Genomic DNA, 19,656 nt, shown 5'->3' with positions numbered 1-19,656 from the left:
CAATTTATGTTATATGAAAACAAATTGGGGCAGTTTACGCTTTTTTATAAACCATTTCGCAGTTTATAAAGCATAAACTGCCCCAAGTTATGTCATATCATATCACAAAAGTTCATATAAGCTTCATTCCTTAAACAAGAGGCCCAAGGGCCACATCGCTCACCTGAGCAACTTTGGCCATTCTGTCATTTAACAGATTTCCCCCTTTGTAATACCTATCTTGACCTTGACAATCCTAAAGGGTAACAAGAGGCCCACGGGCCTTATAGGTCACCTGAGCATTATGCAACAACTTTCCAGTTACAGTGTACTGTAGATCACTAAATTTTCGCGACACCTTATTTTCGCGAGATAGTCATTGACTCTTGATTAGCGAGACAAAATTTTCGCGATTCGTGGTTATTGCTCTATATATTCTTAAGGAATACTACTATACGCGAGAATTAAATTTTCGCGAGCACACTGTCTCGCGTAATTACGCGAAAATAAAGTTTTCGCGAATAAAAAGTGATTTACAGTATTGAATTTGATTCATGTTTTAAGCCAGATGCTATATGGCATTCACAATTTTGAAAGGGCACCATTGATCATCATAACAATAAACTTAGCAGTTGCTTAGCTTGGTTACTGAATACCCATACGCAGGGTAGGGGAACAAAAATGCACTCCAACTGATCAGTAATATTCATCAATAATCAGTAGTGCCCCTAACACTCTGACATAAACCCCTGACCCTAGGTTGCACAAATTTTTAAAAGGCACCCTTAAAATTGCCTATCAAAAAGTAAATAATTTTTTTATAAATACAAGGCCTAAAATAAAATTAAGTTTGTTTGCAGTTGCCTACCGACCCACTGAAAATGCAACCGACCCAATCTTTTTTTTTAGCCATTTGGTAATTTGATTTTTTTTTTTCAATTTTTCAGAATATTGAAACAGTTTTGTTTTCAAATTATGACACTTTTATCATTAAGTAGTTTATAACAAAAGGTGAGCTTATTCATGTCTAGTAGATGTATAAAAACCTCTTTTAATTGTTATCTAACAAAAATCTGATTTTTTCCCCCCCCCCCAAAAAAGAATGCCTACCTACCGGCCTAATCTAAAAATTATAGGTCGGCAACTGCAAACAAAGAATTTTTTAAGATTGGCCCAAACAATTAATTCATTTTCAGTATAAGTAGAGCCCCCCCCCCCCCACCCCTGACCCTGGGGCCTTGAAATTCAAAATTCTGCAAGATTAGGGCCCTTGCTCATCATAACTATATAGGTAGTTCATCTGCTTCATACCCAGAGACAGAGAAGAAAATTTTCAAAGATTTAATGTATTTTCACTATATAATCAATAGAGCCCCACCCTAACACCAGAACCCCAGACCCTGGGGCAATGAAATTCATAATTTTAGAAGAGGCATTCTTGCTCATCATGAACTATGCACTTACTTAGTTTATTTAATACCTAGGAGCAGAGAAGAAGATTTTCAAAGAATTCATGTATTTTCACTTTATAATCAATAAAGCCCCCCCCCCACCACCACCAGAACCATTGAAGCTGGGGCCATAAAATTCACAATTTTTGTAGAGGCACCCTTGCTCATCATAACTATGCACTTAGTTAGTTTATTTAATACCTAGCAGCAGAGAAGAAGATTTTCAAAGAACTCATGTATTTTCACCATATGATCAATAGAGCCCCCCCCCCCCCCCCCCCCCAAGCACCAGAACCCTTGACCCTGGGGCCATAAAATTCACAATTTTGGTTGAGGCACTCTTGCTCAGCATCATTATGCACTTAGTTAATTTATTTAATACCTAGGAGCAGAGAAGAAGATTTTCAAAGAATTCATGTAATTTCACTATATAATCAATAGAGTCCCCCCCCACCCCCAACACCAGAACCCTTGATGATAGGGCCATTAAATTCACAATTTTGGTTGAGGCACACTTGCTCATCATAACTATGCACTTAGTTAGTTTATATAATACCTAGGAGCAGAGAAGAAGATTTTCAAGGAATTCACATATTTTCACTATATAATCAATAGAGCCCCCCCCCCTCACACACACACACCAGAACCCTTGACCCTGGGGCCATAAAATTCACAATCTTGGTTGAGGAACACTTGCTTATCATAACTATGTACTTACTGAGTATATTTAATACCTAGGAGCAGAGAAGAAGATTTTCAAAGAATTCATGTATTTTCACTTTATAAACAATAAAGTCCCCCCCCCCCCACCAGAACCATTGATGCTGGGGCCATAAAATTCACAATTTTTGTAGAGGCACTCTTGCTCATCATAACTATGCACTTAGTTAGTTTATTTAATACCTAGGAGCAGAGAAGAAGATTTTCAAAGAATTTGTAATTTCACTATATAATCAATAGAGCCCCCCCCCCCAACACCAGAACCCTTGACCCTGGGGCCATAAAATTCACAATTTTGGTAGAGGCACTCTTGCTCATCATAACTATTTACTTACTTGGTTTATTTAATACCCAGGGGCAGAGAAGAAGATTTCCAAAGAAATCATGTATTTTTACTATATAATCAATAGAGCCCCACCCTAACACCAGAACCCCTGACCCTGGGGCCATAAAATTCACAATTTTGGTAGAGGCACTCTTGCTCATCATAACTATGTACTTAGTTGGTTTATTTAATACCCAGGAGCAGAGAAGAAGATTTTCAAAGAAATAATGCATTTTCACTATATACTTATTTAGCCCCACCCTAGCACTAGAACCCCTGACCCCAGGGCCATGAATTTCACAATTTTGGTAGAGGACTCAATGCTGATTACAATCATGCAAATAGTTTGACTGCTTGATGTCCAGGAGTAAAGAAGAAGATTTTTAAAGATTGCATTAATTTTAGTGGTTTTGGCCCCACCCCTCATGCCCCAGGGGGGCAGGGATCATGAAATTCAAAATTTTTGTTCCCCTTCACCCATAGATGCTTTGTGCCAAATTTGGTTGAAATTGGTTCAGTGGTTGCAGAGAAGAAGCTGAAAATGTTCAAATGTTAACACACGACACACGACGGACGACGACGGACGAAAACAGATAGCAATAGGTCACCTGAGTTTACTCAGGTGACCTAAAAATTCAAACAATTTAGAATCTACACTACCCTAGGATGCTTCCACATAAGTTTCAGCTTTTTTAGTCCAGTTGTTCTTGAAAAGAACATTTTTTTCCCATATACTTCAATGTAAAACTTGAATTCCCTATTGTGGCCCCGCCCTACCCCGGGGGTCATGATTTTAACAATTTAGAATATACACTACCCAAGGATGCTTCCACATAAGTTTCAGCTTTTCTGGCTCTTGAGAAGAAGATTTTAAAACTTTTTTCCTATATATTTCTATGTAAAACTTGGATTCCCTATTGTGGCCCCACCCTCCCCCCAGGGTCATGAATTGAACAATTTAGAATCTACATTACCCAAGGATGCTTCCACATTAGTTTCAACTTTTCTGGCCCAGTGGTTCTTGAGAAGAAGATTTTTAAACTTTTTTCCCTATATATTTCTATGTAAAACCTGGATTCCCTATTGTTGCCCCGCCCTACCCCCAGAGGTCTAGTGGCCTAGTGTTTCTTGAAAAGAAGATTTTTAAAGATTGTTCCTGTATATTTCTATGTAAAACTTGGATTCCCCATTGTGGCCCCGCCCTACCTCAGGGGGTCATGATTTTAACAATTTAGAATATACACTACCCAAGGATTCTTCTACATAAGTTTCAGCTTTTCTGGCCCAGTGGTTCTTAAGAAGAAGATTTTTTAATAACCCCACCCTAATTTTGTATTTTCTTGATTATCACCTCTTGGAAGGGAACTTGGCCCTTTATTTTAATAATTTAAATTCCCCTTCATCCAAAGATGCTTTGTACTAAGTTTGATTAAAATTGGCCTAGTGGTTCTTGAGAAGAAGTTAAAAACGTGAAAATTTACAGACGGACGGATGACGGACTACAGGTGATCAGAAAAGCTCACTTAAGCGTTCATCTTTGCTATCCAAAAGTTCCATTCAGCTCTTTTCTACTTTCATCCTTGTTTAGCAAAAGTGGTACAGACAAATCAAAGTACTTAAAAACTTACTTATCATTGTTAGCCAGGTGTTTTAGTTCCTGTAAAAGAGCTCCCACAACATCATTGGCAAACTTCATTCTACTGATGCCCTGTCATCCAAATAGAAACTAGAACTGTCCAAACGGGACAAAATACCCCCCGCTGGGTTTTTCAGAAGTGCTAAATCATGAATATTTTATGGATCTCAGAGAAGAGAGAAATGCTAAAACATTTTTAGTGCAATGTTATTGCTCATTATATTTTTTTATAAATGAAACGAAGGAGGAGCCTAATAAAAGAAATAGACTAAATATACGGACCAAACAGGAATTATGAACTTTTTTCTGTCAGTGACCTTGAACTTGCATAAATGACCTTGGTTCAAAGTCATGACACAACCTCAGGTCATAAGCAATGTTTGTGTGAAGTGGTAGATTCAAGTTTTTCCATAACAAAGAAAGATATGACCGGACACAAATTATAAAATTTTTCTTCCAGTGACCTTGAACTTCCCCAAATGACCTTGGTTCAAGGTCATGACACACCCTTACGTTACAGGCAATCTTTGTGTGAAATTAGAACCTACCAAGTTTATCCATAAGAAAGATATGGACCGGACACGTATTATGAATTTTTCTTCCAGTGACCTTGGACTTCCTCAAATGACCTTGGGTCAAGGTCAAGACACGCCCTTAGGTCATGGACAATCTTTGTGTGAAATAAGAACCTACCAAGTTTATCCATAAGAAAGATATGAACCGGACACGAATTATGAATTTTTTCTTCCAGTGACCTTGAACTTCCTCAAATGACCTTGGGTCAAGGTCAGGACACACCCTTAGGTCACGGGCAATCTTTGTGTGGAGTAGTAGATTCTAATGTTCCTCTGTAAGAAAGATATGGACCGGACACGTTTGCACAGACAGAGGGACAGCTAGACAGACGGACGGACGGACAGGCGGACAGATGGTCAGACGGACAAGGTGATTCCTACATACCCCCCCCCCCCCAAACTTCGTTTGCGGGGGGTATAAAAAAAACTTTATCAGGAATTATAATTGAACCACAGACAAGTTACTTCTGAAAATTTTAAACTTAAAATTTATTGCATTTCACTGTTTCCTTTCTAAAAGGATATGTTTAAAAGCTCTCTATCACAAAGATACTGGCAACATGACAGAATACATATGAAAACACTTAATCTTATATGTAGTTATTCTGGGGACACATGAATGTACAACCTTTACCACCAGTCTACACACGTACTATTGTACAACTTTTACCACCAGTCTACACATGTACTATTGTATAGGATCACCCATACTTAAAAATCCTATACTCCACTTACAAAGGACACTAAATCTATCAGAGGTACTCCCTGCTCCGAGGATTCTTGTTCTGAGAATTCATATCTTGTACTGGTCTGAAAAATGAACATGCTCTTGAATACATTCTGGAGAAAAAGGCAAAAGTTATCATAAGCACTTGTTTAAAAAAAATTATTTTTAACATTTAAAGCTGAACGTGAACTGTAAAAGAAAGTGTTCCTATTATTCAGAGAAAGTTTACCTCAGCAACTTATATGTATAACAGAAGGGTTTTTTAGGTCTTAAAATCCAGGGCCTGGCCCTTTCCATTTGGGAAAAATAGTGACATTTGGTTAAAATTGGGAAAAATATATAGATATTTAATTAATTTTTATAAATAAATTCATTTAGGATTTCTTTTTTTTCATTTGACTTACTTTACATTCAGTCAATCAGTTTGGTTCATGCCTTTTAGATTTTTTAAAATTCCATTCCTAATGTACATGTTACTGACTCCAGACATTTTTAACCATATTTGTTTTGGGAATTTTCTTTTATGAAATTGGAAAAAAAACACATACTTTTTATCATTGGAAATTGGCCCAATACAGGCCCCCTATGACCTCTAAAAACCCTGATACATGGTATTCATGATGTATTTTTTGTTTCTTCATCATTACAAATACATGCACACTCATTCTTTGTAACTTACATTGTATTTTTGAAAAAATCCTACAGACTGAGCTAAAACTTACTTTGAAATCCTCAATTAGATGAGAATTTTTGATCAGAAAATCTTCCAGAAGGTTTTTAGAATGTATAGGTAAATCAAAGAGGAATTCCGTGTGGTTGCTATATGATACTTTCAATCTTCTACAATTCCAGTCATTGGCTAAAACAGAAACATATGTTATCAAAGATTACAAAGCTTACCTAAATAAATTTTATATGTAAATATAGAAAAGACTTACACCAAAAAAATATACTAGTACAACGTAGTTTCAGACCTATGTGCAATATTTAGTAATGGACTTGCTCATTAAATGAGGGGGTTTTCAGTCCTAAGATACATGTGCTTAAAGTGGAATAAATCAACTCATTCGTGTTTGTATTATCATGCTTTCCCATGATTTACTTTTAAGTTTTGTAGGTTATTCTTGTACATGTATCTGTGTTGTCTCTTGTGCAACAGTTTCATTAGTACATGTAGTGGGAAAAAAAATTCAAACGTTTTTTCATGTTATCTCATGAGAATTCATCTGGGGGGAAAACTATTATGACTTGCTTTTTCTTATTAATTGCATTTAAGAAATAACGATTCAAATTTCATTCCAGCAAAAAATTAAATTTTTCAAGCTTAATAAAACAGTTAAGGTATAATATGATTGTCTTTTTTCTGATATGTGACCAATATTTACCCCATGGTACAGTTAAGGTAATCCAGTTCTGGTTTCTGCAAAAATGCATCACATGTGTCATAGTAAATTTTTTACCAGCATTCATTTCTCCATCTACATGTTGTTAAGAATCCATTTGTATAAAAAATACAGTGTAAATAAGAATGTATATAAAACAGGTATATACTACTAGCCTCAACCAATCTTATCTTCACAGGATTTGATCATGTGACAAAGTAAGTTCATTTCCCAGAGAACTTTTTCAGATTGTTGTATATTTCTTAAATATTTTACATCAAAAAGACAATATACAGTCCAACCTTGTCATCTCTACCCTGACAGGACCAAGATTAAACTTACAGACACACAGTGATTCAAAATAGAAAGGGTAGACTATACATACATAACAAGAGGCCCAAGGGCCACACCGCTCACCTGAGCACTGTGGCTAGGAAAAAAAATCAGATAAGTATAGAAAAAGCTTTAATGCATAAGTGGTCCTGACCTACTACTAAAAAAAAAGAAGGCGGGGGGTGGGGGGGGTGGGGGGGGGGGTTGATTTGAACAAAATTGAATCTTAGCTAAGAACTTTTTTCCTACAAGTTTGAACTTTCATTGTGGTGCCACCCTACCCCTTGGGGTCATGGTTTAAGCAAACTTTAATCTTCATTATCTGAGGATGCTCCAATATATATATGACAAACCATGGCTTTGCAGTTCTTGAGAAGAAGATTTCTAAAGATTTTTCCTATCGTCCATTGTGGCCCAAGCCTACCCCTTGGGGTCTTGAATTACACAAATTTGAATCTATACAACCTAAGAATGCTTCCTTATGACCAATCATGGCTTCGTTGTTCTTGAGAAGATTTTTCCAATATACCTGGTATTCCTAGTATGTGAAACTTTGATTGTCCATTGTGGCTCCACCCCACCCCCAGGGGTCATGATTTGAACAAACTTGAATCTACACAACCTGAGGATGCTTTCACATAACTAGATTTAGACAAACTTAAATCTTCACCATCTGAGGATGCTTCAATATAAATCTGACCAATCATAACTTTGCTGTTCTTGAGAAGAAGATTTATGAAGATTTTTCTTATACAGTCCTATGTAAACTTTGATCATCCATTGTGGCCCCACCCTACCCCCAGGGGTCATGATTTGAACTTTTTTTTTGACAATGATTCCACATGAGTTTCATCTTTTCTGGCCCATTGGTTCTTGTGAAGAAGATCTTTCAGTGATTCCATTAATTTTTCACTATTTTGTAAGTATCTCCCATTGGAGGAGGGAGTGGCCCTTCATTTGAAGAAACTATAATCCCCTTTACCCAATGATACGCTATGCCAAGTTTGATTGAAATTGGCCCAGTAGTTTTGGAGAAGAAGATAAATTGTGAAAAGTTCATGACAATGACAACAACGACAACAGACAATGGACAAATTTCTATCAGAAAATCTAACTTTGAGCCTTCGGCTCAGGTAAGCTAAAATGTCAACTCAAATTGACAAATCTGGATATTCAAGATATTTGAGATAATGAAGATCAACTGTAGTTAGACTTTCAATAAACAATTTCCTTTCAATGCATTCTGAAATTTTAACTTCAGAAGTCCCATATCAATATCACTTGCAGTACAGACTGTTGAGAGCTATTTCACATAACATTTCTTGTTTTATATTAAGAGAAAAGGTTTATCAATACACATGCAATGATTTGAAATACTGTGGAATCATCATTAGGTCACCCCTCACCCATAGATTTAAGTCCCCATGAAAATTCTGAAAACATAATTAGTCTATGAAGCTACCTTTCATTCAATGAATTCTCCTTAGAATTATGTCCCCATGCAAGAACAGGTAAACCTTAGCTTGCCCACTAACATTGAGTCATTGACCCCCAATGAATTAGAATGATTCCACAGTAATAATAAAATAATCTGAAGAAAACATAGTTTTATCACATTTTCAATTTTTTTTCCAACTTACAAAATTTTGCTCTGTGACCTTCATATATGACATTAACCTGACATGAAGTAATGTGCTTGATCTTCTACTTAAAGTTCAGAGGTTATGGTCAGATTTAGTCAGATAATATGCATTTTCTCTCATCTATATCTCTGTATAATAAATTATAAATGTCAATCAAATGCATCATTTTATTAACAAGGCTTAGAAAAAGTATGACAAGGATACACAGTAGAAAACGTGTGATGGGATAGTTGTAATTTATCCTCCTTAAAATATCCATAATTTCTAGTGCTGGTCTTCTGATTAAGATACAATACTCCTGAAATGTTTTGTTCTGAAAGACAAGAAAATTCTAACTTTATGAAATTTTTCATTAAATTTTTTGAAAATAAATTAAACTAGTACTATGAAATAACCACTGCCTTGTCCAAATGACCTTGAGTCAATGAAACATGATCTCATATTCATAAGAGAAAGAAAATTGAACAGGATATTACTATTCAAATTGTCACTGATCATTATCTTGCCTAAATAAGACTGAAGTCACTTCCTTTTTCTTATGTGTCTCCATAAGATACCTGTTTTATTAAGTTAAATCATAAGAGGACCAGAGGACAAGATTTATTGTCCCCTGCTTTCGCGAAAGCGAGGGGACATTAAATCTCATTCATCTGTCCGTCAGTATGTCCGTCTGTCAGTCCATCACAAAAACATTAACCTTGCCCATAACGTTTGATTTAGTGAAGCTATGACTTTCATATTTCACATGTGTATTCCTTGTGATAAGACCTTTCTTTGGGTACCACCAAATTTGACCTTTTGACCTTGACTTGGAGTTTGACCCACTTTTACTAAAAAATTCCAAACTTTTACTTTGGCCATAATTTTGGAATGTACGACACTATAACTTTCATATTTCACATATATATTCTTTGTGACTAGACCTTTCATTGGAAACCAACAACTTTGACCTTTTGACCTTGACCTTGGAGATTTCCGAACTTATGAAAAAACTTTAACCTTGACCATAACTTTTGAATGGTAAGGGCTAGGGCTTTCATACTTCATATATGCAATTCTTGTGAGAAAACCTTTCATTGGATATCATTAACTTTGACCCTTTGACATTGACCTTGGAGTTTGACCTACTTTTCAAATACTTCGACCTTGGCCACAACTTTTGAACAGTAGATACTAGGACTTTCATATTTCACATATGTATTCTTTGTGGCAAGACTTTTCATTTGATATCAACAACCTTGACCTTCTGACCTTGACCTTGGTGGTTTTTCGTACTCATAAAACACTTTAACCTTGACCATAACTTTTGAATGGTAAGGGCTAGGGCTTTCATACTTTACATATGTAATCCTTGTGAGAAGACTTTTCATTGAATACCAAGAACTTTAACCCTTTGAACTTGACCTTGGAGTTCAGTGATGATTTCTAAATAAATTACATATGATAGGGTGTTCAATCATATTACACACAATATGTCATAAAAAATGACATCGCACCCACAGAGACACCGAATGCTGGGGACCACAATTCCTTGAATTTGCTTGTTTTTATTTCATTTTCAATGCTTCAGCAGTGGGATACTGATATAGTAAATACCCCCCCCAAAAAAAACCCATAGGTAATCAAAGATTATGAAGCTCACCTCGACGAATGTTATCAATTAAGGTAATGCAAATCTCACATCATATTTTCTTAACAGTTAGCATTTATTCTGACAACAATATTCAAGCAAGTTCTGTTTAAATAGGTCTTAAAATTCATTGGGGATTGACCTGTTCCAAAAAATTTAACCTCATCAATCATCTGGAAAATGTGGGTCAGATCTAACATCCGAAGCAAGTTTCCATTGTCCATCCTTAAATGCATCATCCATGCAAGTTTGGTCTCGAGGTAGGGCTAATAGTCACTTGGGAATAACCTAGTCACTGATCTGGTAAATGTAAGTCAGATCCAGCCTCCGAAGCATGTCTGATAGTGTCCATCCCTAGATGCATCATCCTCGCAGGTTTGGTTCAGGTATGGCTTATAGTTACATGGGAAAAAACCTGCTCCAAAAACTTTAACCTGGTCACTTATCTGAAAAATGTAGGTCACATCAAGCATCCGAAGCAAGTCTGGTAGTGTCCATCCCAAGATGCATCATTTATGCAAGTTTGGTCCAGGTAGGGCTTATATTTACTTGGGAATGGACCTGCTCCAAAAACTTCATCTGGTCACTCATCTGGAAAATGTAGGTCACATCCAGCATCCGAAGCAAGTCTGGTAGTGTCCATCCCTAGATGCATCATCCATGCAAATTTGGTCCAGGTAGGGCTTATACACTGTAGTTAATTGGGAATGGACCTGCTCCAAAAACTTTAACCTGGTCACTCATCTGGAAAATGTAGGTCACATCCAGCATCCGAAGCCAAGTCTGGTAGTGTCCATCCCCAGATGCATCATCCATGCAAACTTGGTCTGGATAGGGCTTATTGTTACTTGGGAATGGACCTGCTCCAAAAACTTTAACCTGGTCACTCATCTGGAAAATGTAGGTCAGATCCAGCATCTGAAGCAAGTCTACTTGTGTCCATCCCAAGATGCATCCTCCATGCAAGTTTGGTCCAGGTAGGGCTTATAGTTACTTTGGAATGAACCTGTTCCAAAAACTTTAAATCTGGAAAATGTAGGTCACATCCAGCATCCGGCAAGTCTGCCATCCCTGACATCATCTCATGCCAGGTGTATACACTGTAGTTAATAGACAATTCAACTGCTCATATTTAAGAGATAAGATCATCTTGACTCATATCCATTAGTTTAATCATCAGAACAATATAGCTAATTCCAAATATCCATGAAAGTGAATTGTTAAAAGATGCTCCAAACAACTTCATCAATTGATCATGTATACATTTTTCCATGAATAAATTCATCCAGTTATTAAACATATAGTTAATTGTCAATTGACATCATCCTGGGAACTGAGTAGATAAGACATGCTTCCTGCTAAAAGTTGCAAAAGTGAAGTGGTGTGCTCATGTCATGTTTAAGAAAAATTCAGAAAACCTAAATAACTGTTCTTTCAATGCAAGATTACTTACTTAAAGGTCAAGATCTAGTAAATAAAAGGTGCCCACAGATATATCAAATTTAAGAAATAAATTCCTATAATGATGCTTTACAACTTCAGCTTGGTCAAAAAAAGGTGTTTTGGGATAATTTATAGGTAAACAAGATGAAAAATCATATTTTAAAAGGAAAAGTGGAAAATAGAGGAAGAGGTATATTCATTTACTTAATATATTTTGATTCATGTTTCTTATGAGCAGATTTGAATCTATAATTTAAAATCAACAATACTTCATTACAATTAATCAATGAACTTGAAGGTATTGCTCAAGCATAACGTATATACAATATACACGTATACTACCAAAGACTTTTGACCCATTTTTGAAAATCTAACTTTTGCGATAATTTTGAATGGTTATTGCTACGGGTTTAATATTGTGTTTCATTAGTCCGAAAAATCTGACGTTTTCCTGGCTTTTTTACGATTTTGATATTTTACATGCCAGGAAAACGTCAGAACCACGTAAACTGGGGGCGGCATTCTCGAGTTGATTTTAGATACTTGCGAACTGAATTAAATTTCAAAGTCAAAAGTTATCAATAGTACAATACTTAAAGAACTTACAAATATTATTTTTATGGTTAATTTATGAAATAATCCGGTTAAAAAGGTTTTATCACACTGTCGAGATTTGTCTTCATTTCGGACATTTTAAAATCTTGCATGTCCTGTTACAAAATGTGGAGTGAAATTTTCTTTTCATCGATATTGGTGAGTACTAGAGGCATTGTGCTTTTGATAAATTCTGATTTCGGCATTTAGTCTGTTTTAGAGGATCAAAAATCAACTCCAGTTGAAAACGGCGAAATTTGGGGTAATGCGCCAGTCTGTAGATGGCGTTTTTAAATTGCAAAAAAGGGCAGCCCGGATTTATCCTTATGATGCCCCTTCACTACCATTATTTGAAAAACTAAATCCTAGCCATTGTACGAGTTCATCGATTTTTAGTAATTTGCTCTACTGTACAAAACACTTCATGGTATGGCACCTACTTATTAAAGACTCTTTTGAATTTATTTCTTCTAATAATTATGTTCTGAATAATATTGAAACAAACTATGACCTCAACTAGAAATATCAAACAAATCAATTAAAAAATTCTTTTCATTATTCTGGTGTTCATTTATGGAACAAATTTACCTTTGTATATCCGTTTCACAGAATTTACACACATTTCGTAAAAATGTTGAAACATTTATTATAAAGTGTCGCAACTAAAATGTCCTAAAAATAATTTTTACCTCATATTGTATTATTTATTTATTATTGTAAAATGTTTTTATTATTGTACATGTATTATTGGGAACATGCTGGGTGGATAGTGCATTGCACTAATTTAAAGGAAAGTATTATTATTATTATTATTATTATTATTTTCTCAACTTGTTATTTTTCCAAAAAGCATGTGCCTACTTGAAGTTATCTAAGGAGTATATGGATACCTATGAATCAAACCTTCTATTTTATCAAACACCTCAACACAATTCCGAGGATCGGAGCAAGATTATAGACGCTACACTGTGTTTAAGATCAAATATCAGAACAAAGCTTTGCTTTATCATTTTATATTATTGTTAAATACATGTTTACAATATAAACGTTTGTATAAATTGTCTTTAAATAAAACAGTTCGTATATATATTGACGAAAAATCAATGTTGTGTCCGGGGTGTATGCAACATGTTGAACGGGGTGTATACCCCTCATTTTTTGATAGTATCATTGTCTGAAATATCATTAAAAATTTCTTAAAAATTGACGTTTGTGAAAGTTCTATTTATATTTTAAATTAATTCCAGTTTTGTAATAGCACAACTTCATTGAATTTTTGCTGAAAAAAAAAATGATACACGTTCATCGTACTTTTGGCTTTGCAGATGGAAGTAAATGTACAGGGTGCTTTGTAACTGTTTAATGTGATGACCAGGACATCCCTTCTTTTGATTTAAAGGCGCCTTGAATCAGATCCTTCCTTAATAAATGCTTCACACATGCATCATTTTGAACATTTAACATTTTCTCATAATTTCTGTTTAACTTTTTTCAATTTTCTTTTAAATGACATTGAAAATAAACTTTTTGTAATGTCATAAACACCACAAAAAATGTTCTCACTTCAAGTACCGGGGTATTTATATGCTGTGTACTTTGCCCCCAGGAGCCCATATTTGGCGGTATACTTTCCCATGGGCTCGGGCAGGGTGTGTATGTGTTTTAAGGAATAATACATGTATATACGATAATAAATTAGAGGAGGGGTGAACATTTTTCCCAAAGCATTCTTTTTTTTTCAATTTTGCATGCCCTCAGAAAATTGTCGTCCCTTATTACGTTCTGTACAATTGTGCATTTTTTATAGCTGACTTTACAGATGTACATGTTTATTGTGATTTGTAAAATATGAAATCTTTTCAGATAAGGAAAAATGAGTCCACATATTGCAAAAATTGAAAGGAAAATTAATACATGTATATCCTACAGACACGTAGTATCCCCCTTTGTTCCAGGCAACTTTACATTACAGAAAATGTTCATCGAAATAGGTTGCCCCCCCCTTTTGTTGCAGCAATCAAATAATGGTTTGTATAACTGTTATGAACTGAAAAAGAACCTACTGAAATAGGATTTTGAGTTTCTCCCCCTTTTTTATAGCTACTAGTCAACTTATGCCAAAGTTTGTTTTTTTTTTTCAGATTCCCCCTTCAAAAAAGATTCTCCATCACTGTCATAAATGCTTAAGAATACATGTATGATAAAATAAATGTTGCAAAACAAAAAAAGATTTATTCATAATATACCATTCATGTAGTGTTTCTATTATTTTTAACAGGCGAAATATTTAGATTAAAACGAGCTGAGCAAAGTGTCCTCAATGCAGGGATTGGATGGGGGAGGGGGCTCCTTTAGGAGAGAATTTATGATTATGTAGATTTAGACCATTGGCCATCTACAAAATTTGACTATGCTCAAAAAAAAAAGGGGGGGGGGGGGGGCAAAACTCTGAACATTTTCTGTTGTAAAGTTGTTTAAAATATTCTGTATGATAGAACAATCGCTCCTTGCACACTTTTTAATTCTTTTTTTATTCTTTTGATTTTTTAAAATTTAGTTTGTTTTATACTTCAGCAAGTTTATGGATATTACTTTTTGGTTCGGCATTAGTATTAATTAAGGTCTTTGGACACACTATCTGTCGCTTATAGACCTTGTGAATATTACTTCCATTGATCTTCGCACTAACTATAGTAAGAAAGTGGGTATACACCCCGTGTACAACATGTTGCATACACCCCGGACACAACATTAGAATTTGATCAATATCTTTATATACGAACTGTTTTATTTAAAGACAATTTATACAAACGTTTATATTGTAAACATATATTTAACAATAATATAAAAGTGCTGATAAAGCAAACTATATGATGTTGATCTAAACACAGTGTAGCGTCAAATCTTACTACGATCCTTGAATTTGTGTGAGGTGTTTGATAAGACTTAGAAAGTGTCCAGTGGATTCATAGGTATCCATATACTCCTTAGATAATGCTTTCTTCCGTAGGCATATGCTTTCTGGCGAAAAATATCCGTAAGTTGAGAAAATGGACAAAGAACGTACATTGACCCCCTTTCTTTCGCTTCGAAAGCATACACCCCGCGCACAACATAGTATACACCCCGCATGTTGGGATATACACGGTGTCAAAAGTCCGCCATAATGAAGAGAGTGAAAATGAAACTTAGTCTAAAAAATCTGATGTTTTCCTGGCTTTTTTACGATTTTGATATTTTACATGCCAGGAAAACGTCAGAATCAGCGCCATTACGTAAACTGGGAAATCGCCACATCCAACTGGAGGCGGCATTCTCGAGTTGATTTTAGATACTTGCGAACTGAATTAAATTTCAAAGTCAAAAGATATCAATAGTACAATACTTAAAGAACTTACAAATATTATTTTTATGGTTAATTTATGAAATAATCCGGTGAAAAAGGTTTTATCACACTGTCGAGATTTGTCTTCATTTCGGACATTTTAAAATCTTGCATGTCCTGTTACGTGGAGTGATATTTTCTTTTCATCGATATTGGTGAGTACTAGAGGCATTGTGCTTTTGATAAATTCTGATTTCGGCATTTAGTTCTGTTCACAGGTATCAAAAATCAACTCCAGTTGAAAACGGCGAAATTTCCAATTTTCGTAATGGCGCCGATTCTGACATTTTCCTGGCATGTAAAATATTAAAATCGTAAAAAAGCCAGGAAAACGTAAGATTTTTTGGGCTAAATGAAACTTTGTTATTAGGTAACTCATACATAAAATACTCTTGAAAGTAAAAGATTTTTAGAACGACCTAATCATGTATTTCTGAAAGTGAAAGTTATAGCATACAAGTACAAAATTTGTTCTCCTTGTCTAAATAATTCCCTAATTTCGAAGTGGGAAAATGAGTCATATAGCATAATTTGGGTGGATTATTGTAATTTAAAGGAAGGTTAGACATTTTTTAGTGGTTCTCTGTTATTTGTTTTTTTTCCAAAAGATTTCTTGAAGTTAAAATATGACATTCAAAATTTTAGCAAGAATATCAAAATAACCGCCCCCTTTCCGCAATTTTCTAAGCGCCCGGGGCGGTTTGTAGGGATTATACGGTATATATAGGATATTCAATGTTTTGTATATTCAATCGTGAATCAGCATTTTTTGATATTTTCACTTGTGCTTCACACTCGTGAAAATATCAAAAAATCCTGTTCCACTCATGAAATAAATTCCTTATTCCACTACAAAACATTGAATTTTCTGTTTATTACATTTTCTTTGATTTTCCACATGCCTCTGTCTTTTTCGTAACAGAATGTCAAAGGACATGACGTCATAGTAGACAGGTTGAGACGTCATAGCTTTAGCAATTGCAAGATAAACATATCATTTAATTTCTATAAAATACTTGATTCTGAATTGATAAAAAATTCTTTTGATAACTGCATCAATAAAATCTAGAGTTCGCTTGCACTAAGCAGCCGGAACTACTTTGCAGTCTTTACATGTATTGACATATTTCCCACTTCCAGACTACTTTTTGAAGGAATAATTAAATACTTTTACTTTAATTGATATTTTCCTGAATTTCAAAACCTGTCCCTTACATTCCTGATTTATTTTCTACTTTTGTTTCTTTTTTATTCATCCCCCTTTGCTAAACAAATCAAATCGTCTGCATGACTACAATAGGTAGTGGGAAAGACAGAAAGAAATCGACATACTTTTGTTAAATGTTTGATAACTGTTATGAACAACAGAACTCTGAAGAAATGTTTCTATGCTACCAAAGCGGGAAAAAACTGTTAATCTGCTAAATCTTGGGAAACGAATGATCAAGAAAAACGACATCGCATGAATGAGGACGGATAATTTTTACAACAGGTAATCAGAAAAGGAGAGCTAAAAATGGTGAATTCAATGTGTTCATTGTAGTTAAATAAAATATTATTATGTACCATTGTGTGGTAGTTGTATTTAGGTAGTTGGCAGGTTCTGGAGAAGAAGATTTTTAAAAGAATATATTCCTAAGTAAAACTTTGATATCATCATCAAATGAGTTTCATCTTTCCTGGGCCAATGGTTCTGGAGAAGAAGATTTTTAAAACAAATTAATTTATAATTATCTCCCCTTGGAAGAGGGCACCACACAATCCCCTTTACCCAAGGATACTTTGTGAAAGTTTTTGTGTTGGCCCAGTGGTTCTTGAGATTTTTAAAGATTTTTTCCTATATGTACTCCTATGTAAAACTCCTATGAAAAGGAGAGCTAAAAATGGTGAGTTCAAAGTGTTCATTGTAGTTAAATAAAATATTATTATGTACCATTGTGTGGTAGTTGTATTTAGGTAGTTGGCAGGAAAGATATCATCATCAACCATATAAAGTCAAAACAAAAGTTAAGCACCACACAATGGTAAAACTCTTTTGTGTTTCAGATTTTTAAAGATTTTTTCCTATATGTACTCCTATGTAAAACTCCTATGTATGCCCATTTTGGACCCACCCTATAACTGGGGGGTCATTATCAGAATAATCTTGAATCTCATGGTTGCTTCCAATCATGGCTTTGCAGTTCTAGGGATGATTTAGATTTTAAAAGATTTTTCCCATGTATTTCTATGTAAAATTTGATCACCTTGTTTTAAATACATGTAACAATTTCAGAAATGCACACTTAAGATAAAAGTAAAATTATTCAAGTACCGGGTATGTAAATAGTTATACATTATCATATATAGAAATACATGCCCAGGAAATGATATTATATATCCAGATTTGTTCAAAAAAATAATTGTCAGAAATGTTAATAAAATAATACATTTTGCAGTAAAAAAAAAATGCTAATCTTTTTACGACTCACTTATAAGTCGGACATGGAGTTTAAATTTGGACCAAAATTTTCACTCTCACAAAAATTTGACTCATAGCCATTAGGTGAGTATATACGGTACCCTTCATCCAAGAATACTCTTTGCCTAGTTTGGTTGTAATTGACTAAGCAGTTCTGCAGAAAAAGATGATATGTAAAAAATTTAAGGACAACAATGACAAAATTAACACCAATGACAAAAGATTTTCTTTTTTCAAAATTTCTTTTGATTAGAAAAACTTGAGCTTTCAACTTACAATTTAGATAGAAATGAAATAAAAAATCCAATGTAAAATATTCTTAATTCAATTTGGTACATACACTAAAAGAAAACTCTTAAATCTTTTTTTTAGTTGAAATATACATACTGGGTCGGATAGGTGTGTTCTAATTGATGATGTGCACCTCTGCAAAAATCTCCTCCAAGAAGAAAAGCCAGACAAAATGTGCATGCAACAACCTAGAATGATAAAATACTCAGTACAGAAAGTCAGTCATAAATAAGTGAATGGGTCAGAACACTAAACATAGGTAATCAGAGATTACAAAGCTCACCTCAATGAATGTTGTCTTTAAGTAAGGCAAAGTCACACAGTTACCCAACAAAGAGTGTATGTGTACATCCAACAAGAGGCCCAGGGGCCACATCGCTCACCTGAGCAAATCGGCTAAGATAAAGCACAAATCAAATCAGAACTGAGAAGTTCACTGAAGGGGGGGGGGTGAATTTTAATACTACTTGAGATTGTCTTCATATTAATACAGCATATGACTTTTCTGCTCTTGATACAAATATTTTTTAAGAACATTTTCTTCCTGTATATAACTCCATAATAATTTGATTTTGATTCCCATTGTTTCCCTCCCTACCCCAAAGGGCCATGATTTGAATAAATTTAAATCTTCAATACATGAGGATGCTTAAATGTCAATATGACTAAACATAGCTTTTCTGTTCTTGGGATTTTTTCCTTTATTTTTCTATGTAAAACTTTGATCCACCATTGTGGCCCCACCCTTACCTTGGGGGTTATGATTTGAAAAAATTTAATTCTACACTACCCAAAAATGCTTCCATATATGTAAATGCTAGTATTACTAATCATAGCTTTGCTATTTTTTGGAAGATTTTTTTTTTATATATTTTAATGTAAAACTTGGATCCCCCATTGTGGCCGCACCCTACCCCCGGGGGTCATGAATTGAACAAATTTGAATCCACACTACCTGAGGATGCTTCCACATGAGTTTCATCTTTCCTGGCCCAGTGGTTCTTGAGAAGAAGATTTTTAAAGATTTTCCCTATATACTCCTATGTAAAACTTTGATCGGCCATTGTGGCCCCACCCTACC

The 19,656-nt window shown here is 34.8% G+C and overlaps 1 protein-coding gene across 1 annotated transcript; it reads right to left on the bottom strand.

Moving 5' to 3' along the window:
• Positions 1 to 4,103: 4,103 nt before the first annotated feature.
• LOC134276795 (small ribosomal subunit protein mS29-like) lies at positions 4,104 to 9,084 on the bottom strand (the record flags this gene model as incomplete). Its single annotated transcript, XM_062759078.1, has 5 exons — positions 4,104 to 4,183; positions 5,422 to 5,496; positions 6,136 to 6,272; positions 6,799 to 6,891; positions 8,976 to 9,084. Coding segments are annotated over 5 exons (494 nt in total), but the record flags the coding sequence as incomplete, so codon positions are not given.
• Between the last annotated feature and the right edge of the window lie 10,572 nt (positions 9,085 to 19,656).

Source organism: Saccostrea cucullata, unplaced genomic scaffold (assembly GCF_032062105.1).
Source record: "Saccostrea cucullata isolate Sc308-1 unplaced genomic scaffold, CSIRO_AGI_Scuc_v1 ctg6549, whole genome shotgun sequence".
In the NCBI taxonomy this organism is placed as follows: domain Eukaryota; kingdom Metazoa; phylum Mollusca; class Bivalvia; order Ostreida; family Ostreidae; genus Saccostrea; species Saccostrea cuccullata.
The sequence above is the reverse complement of the archived record's forward strand: the minus strand, read 5'-3'. Positions and strand labels throughout refer to the sequence as shown.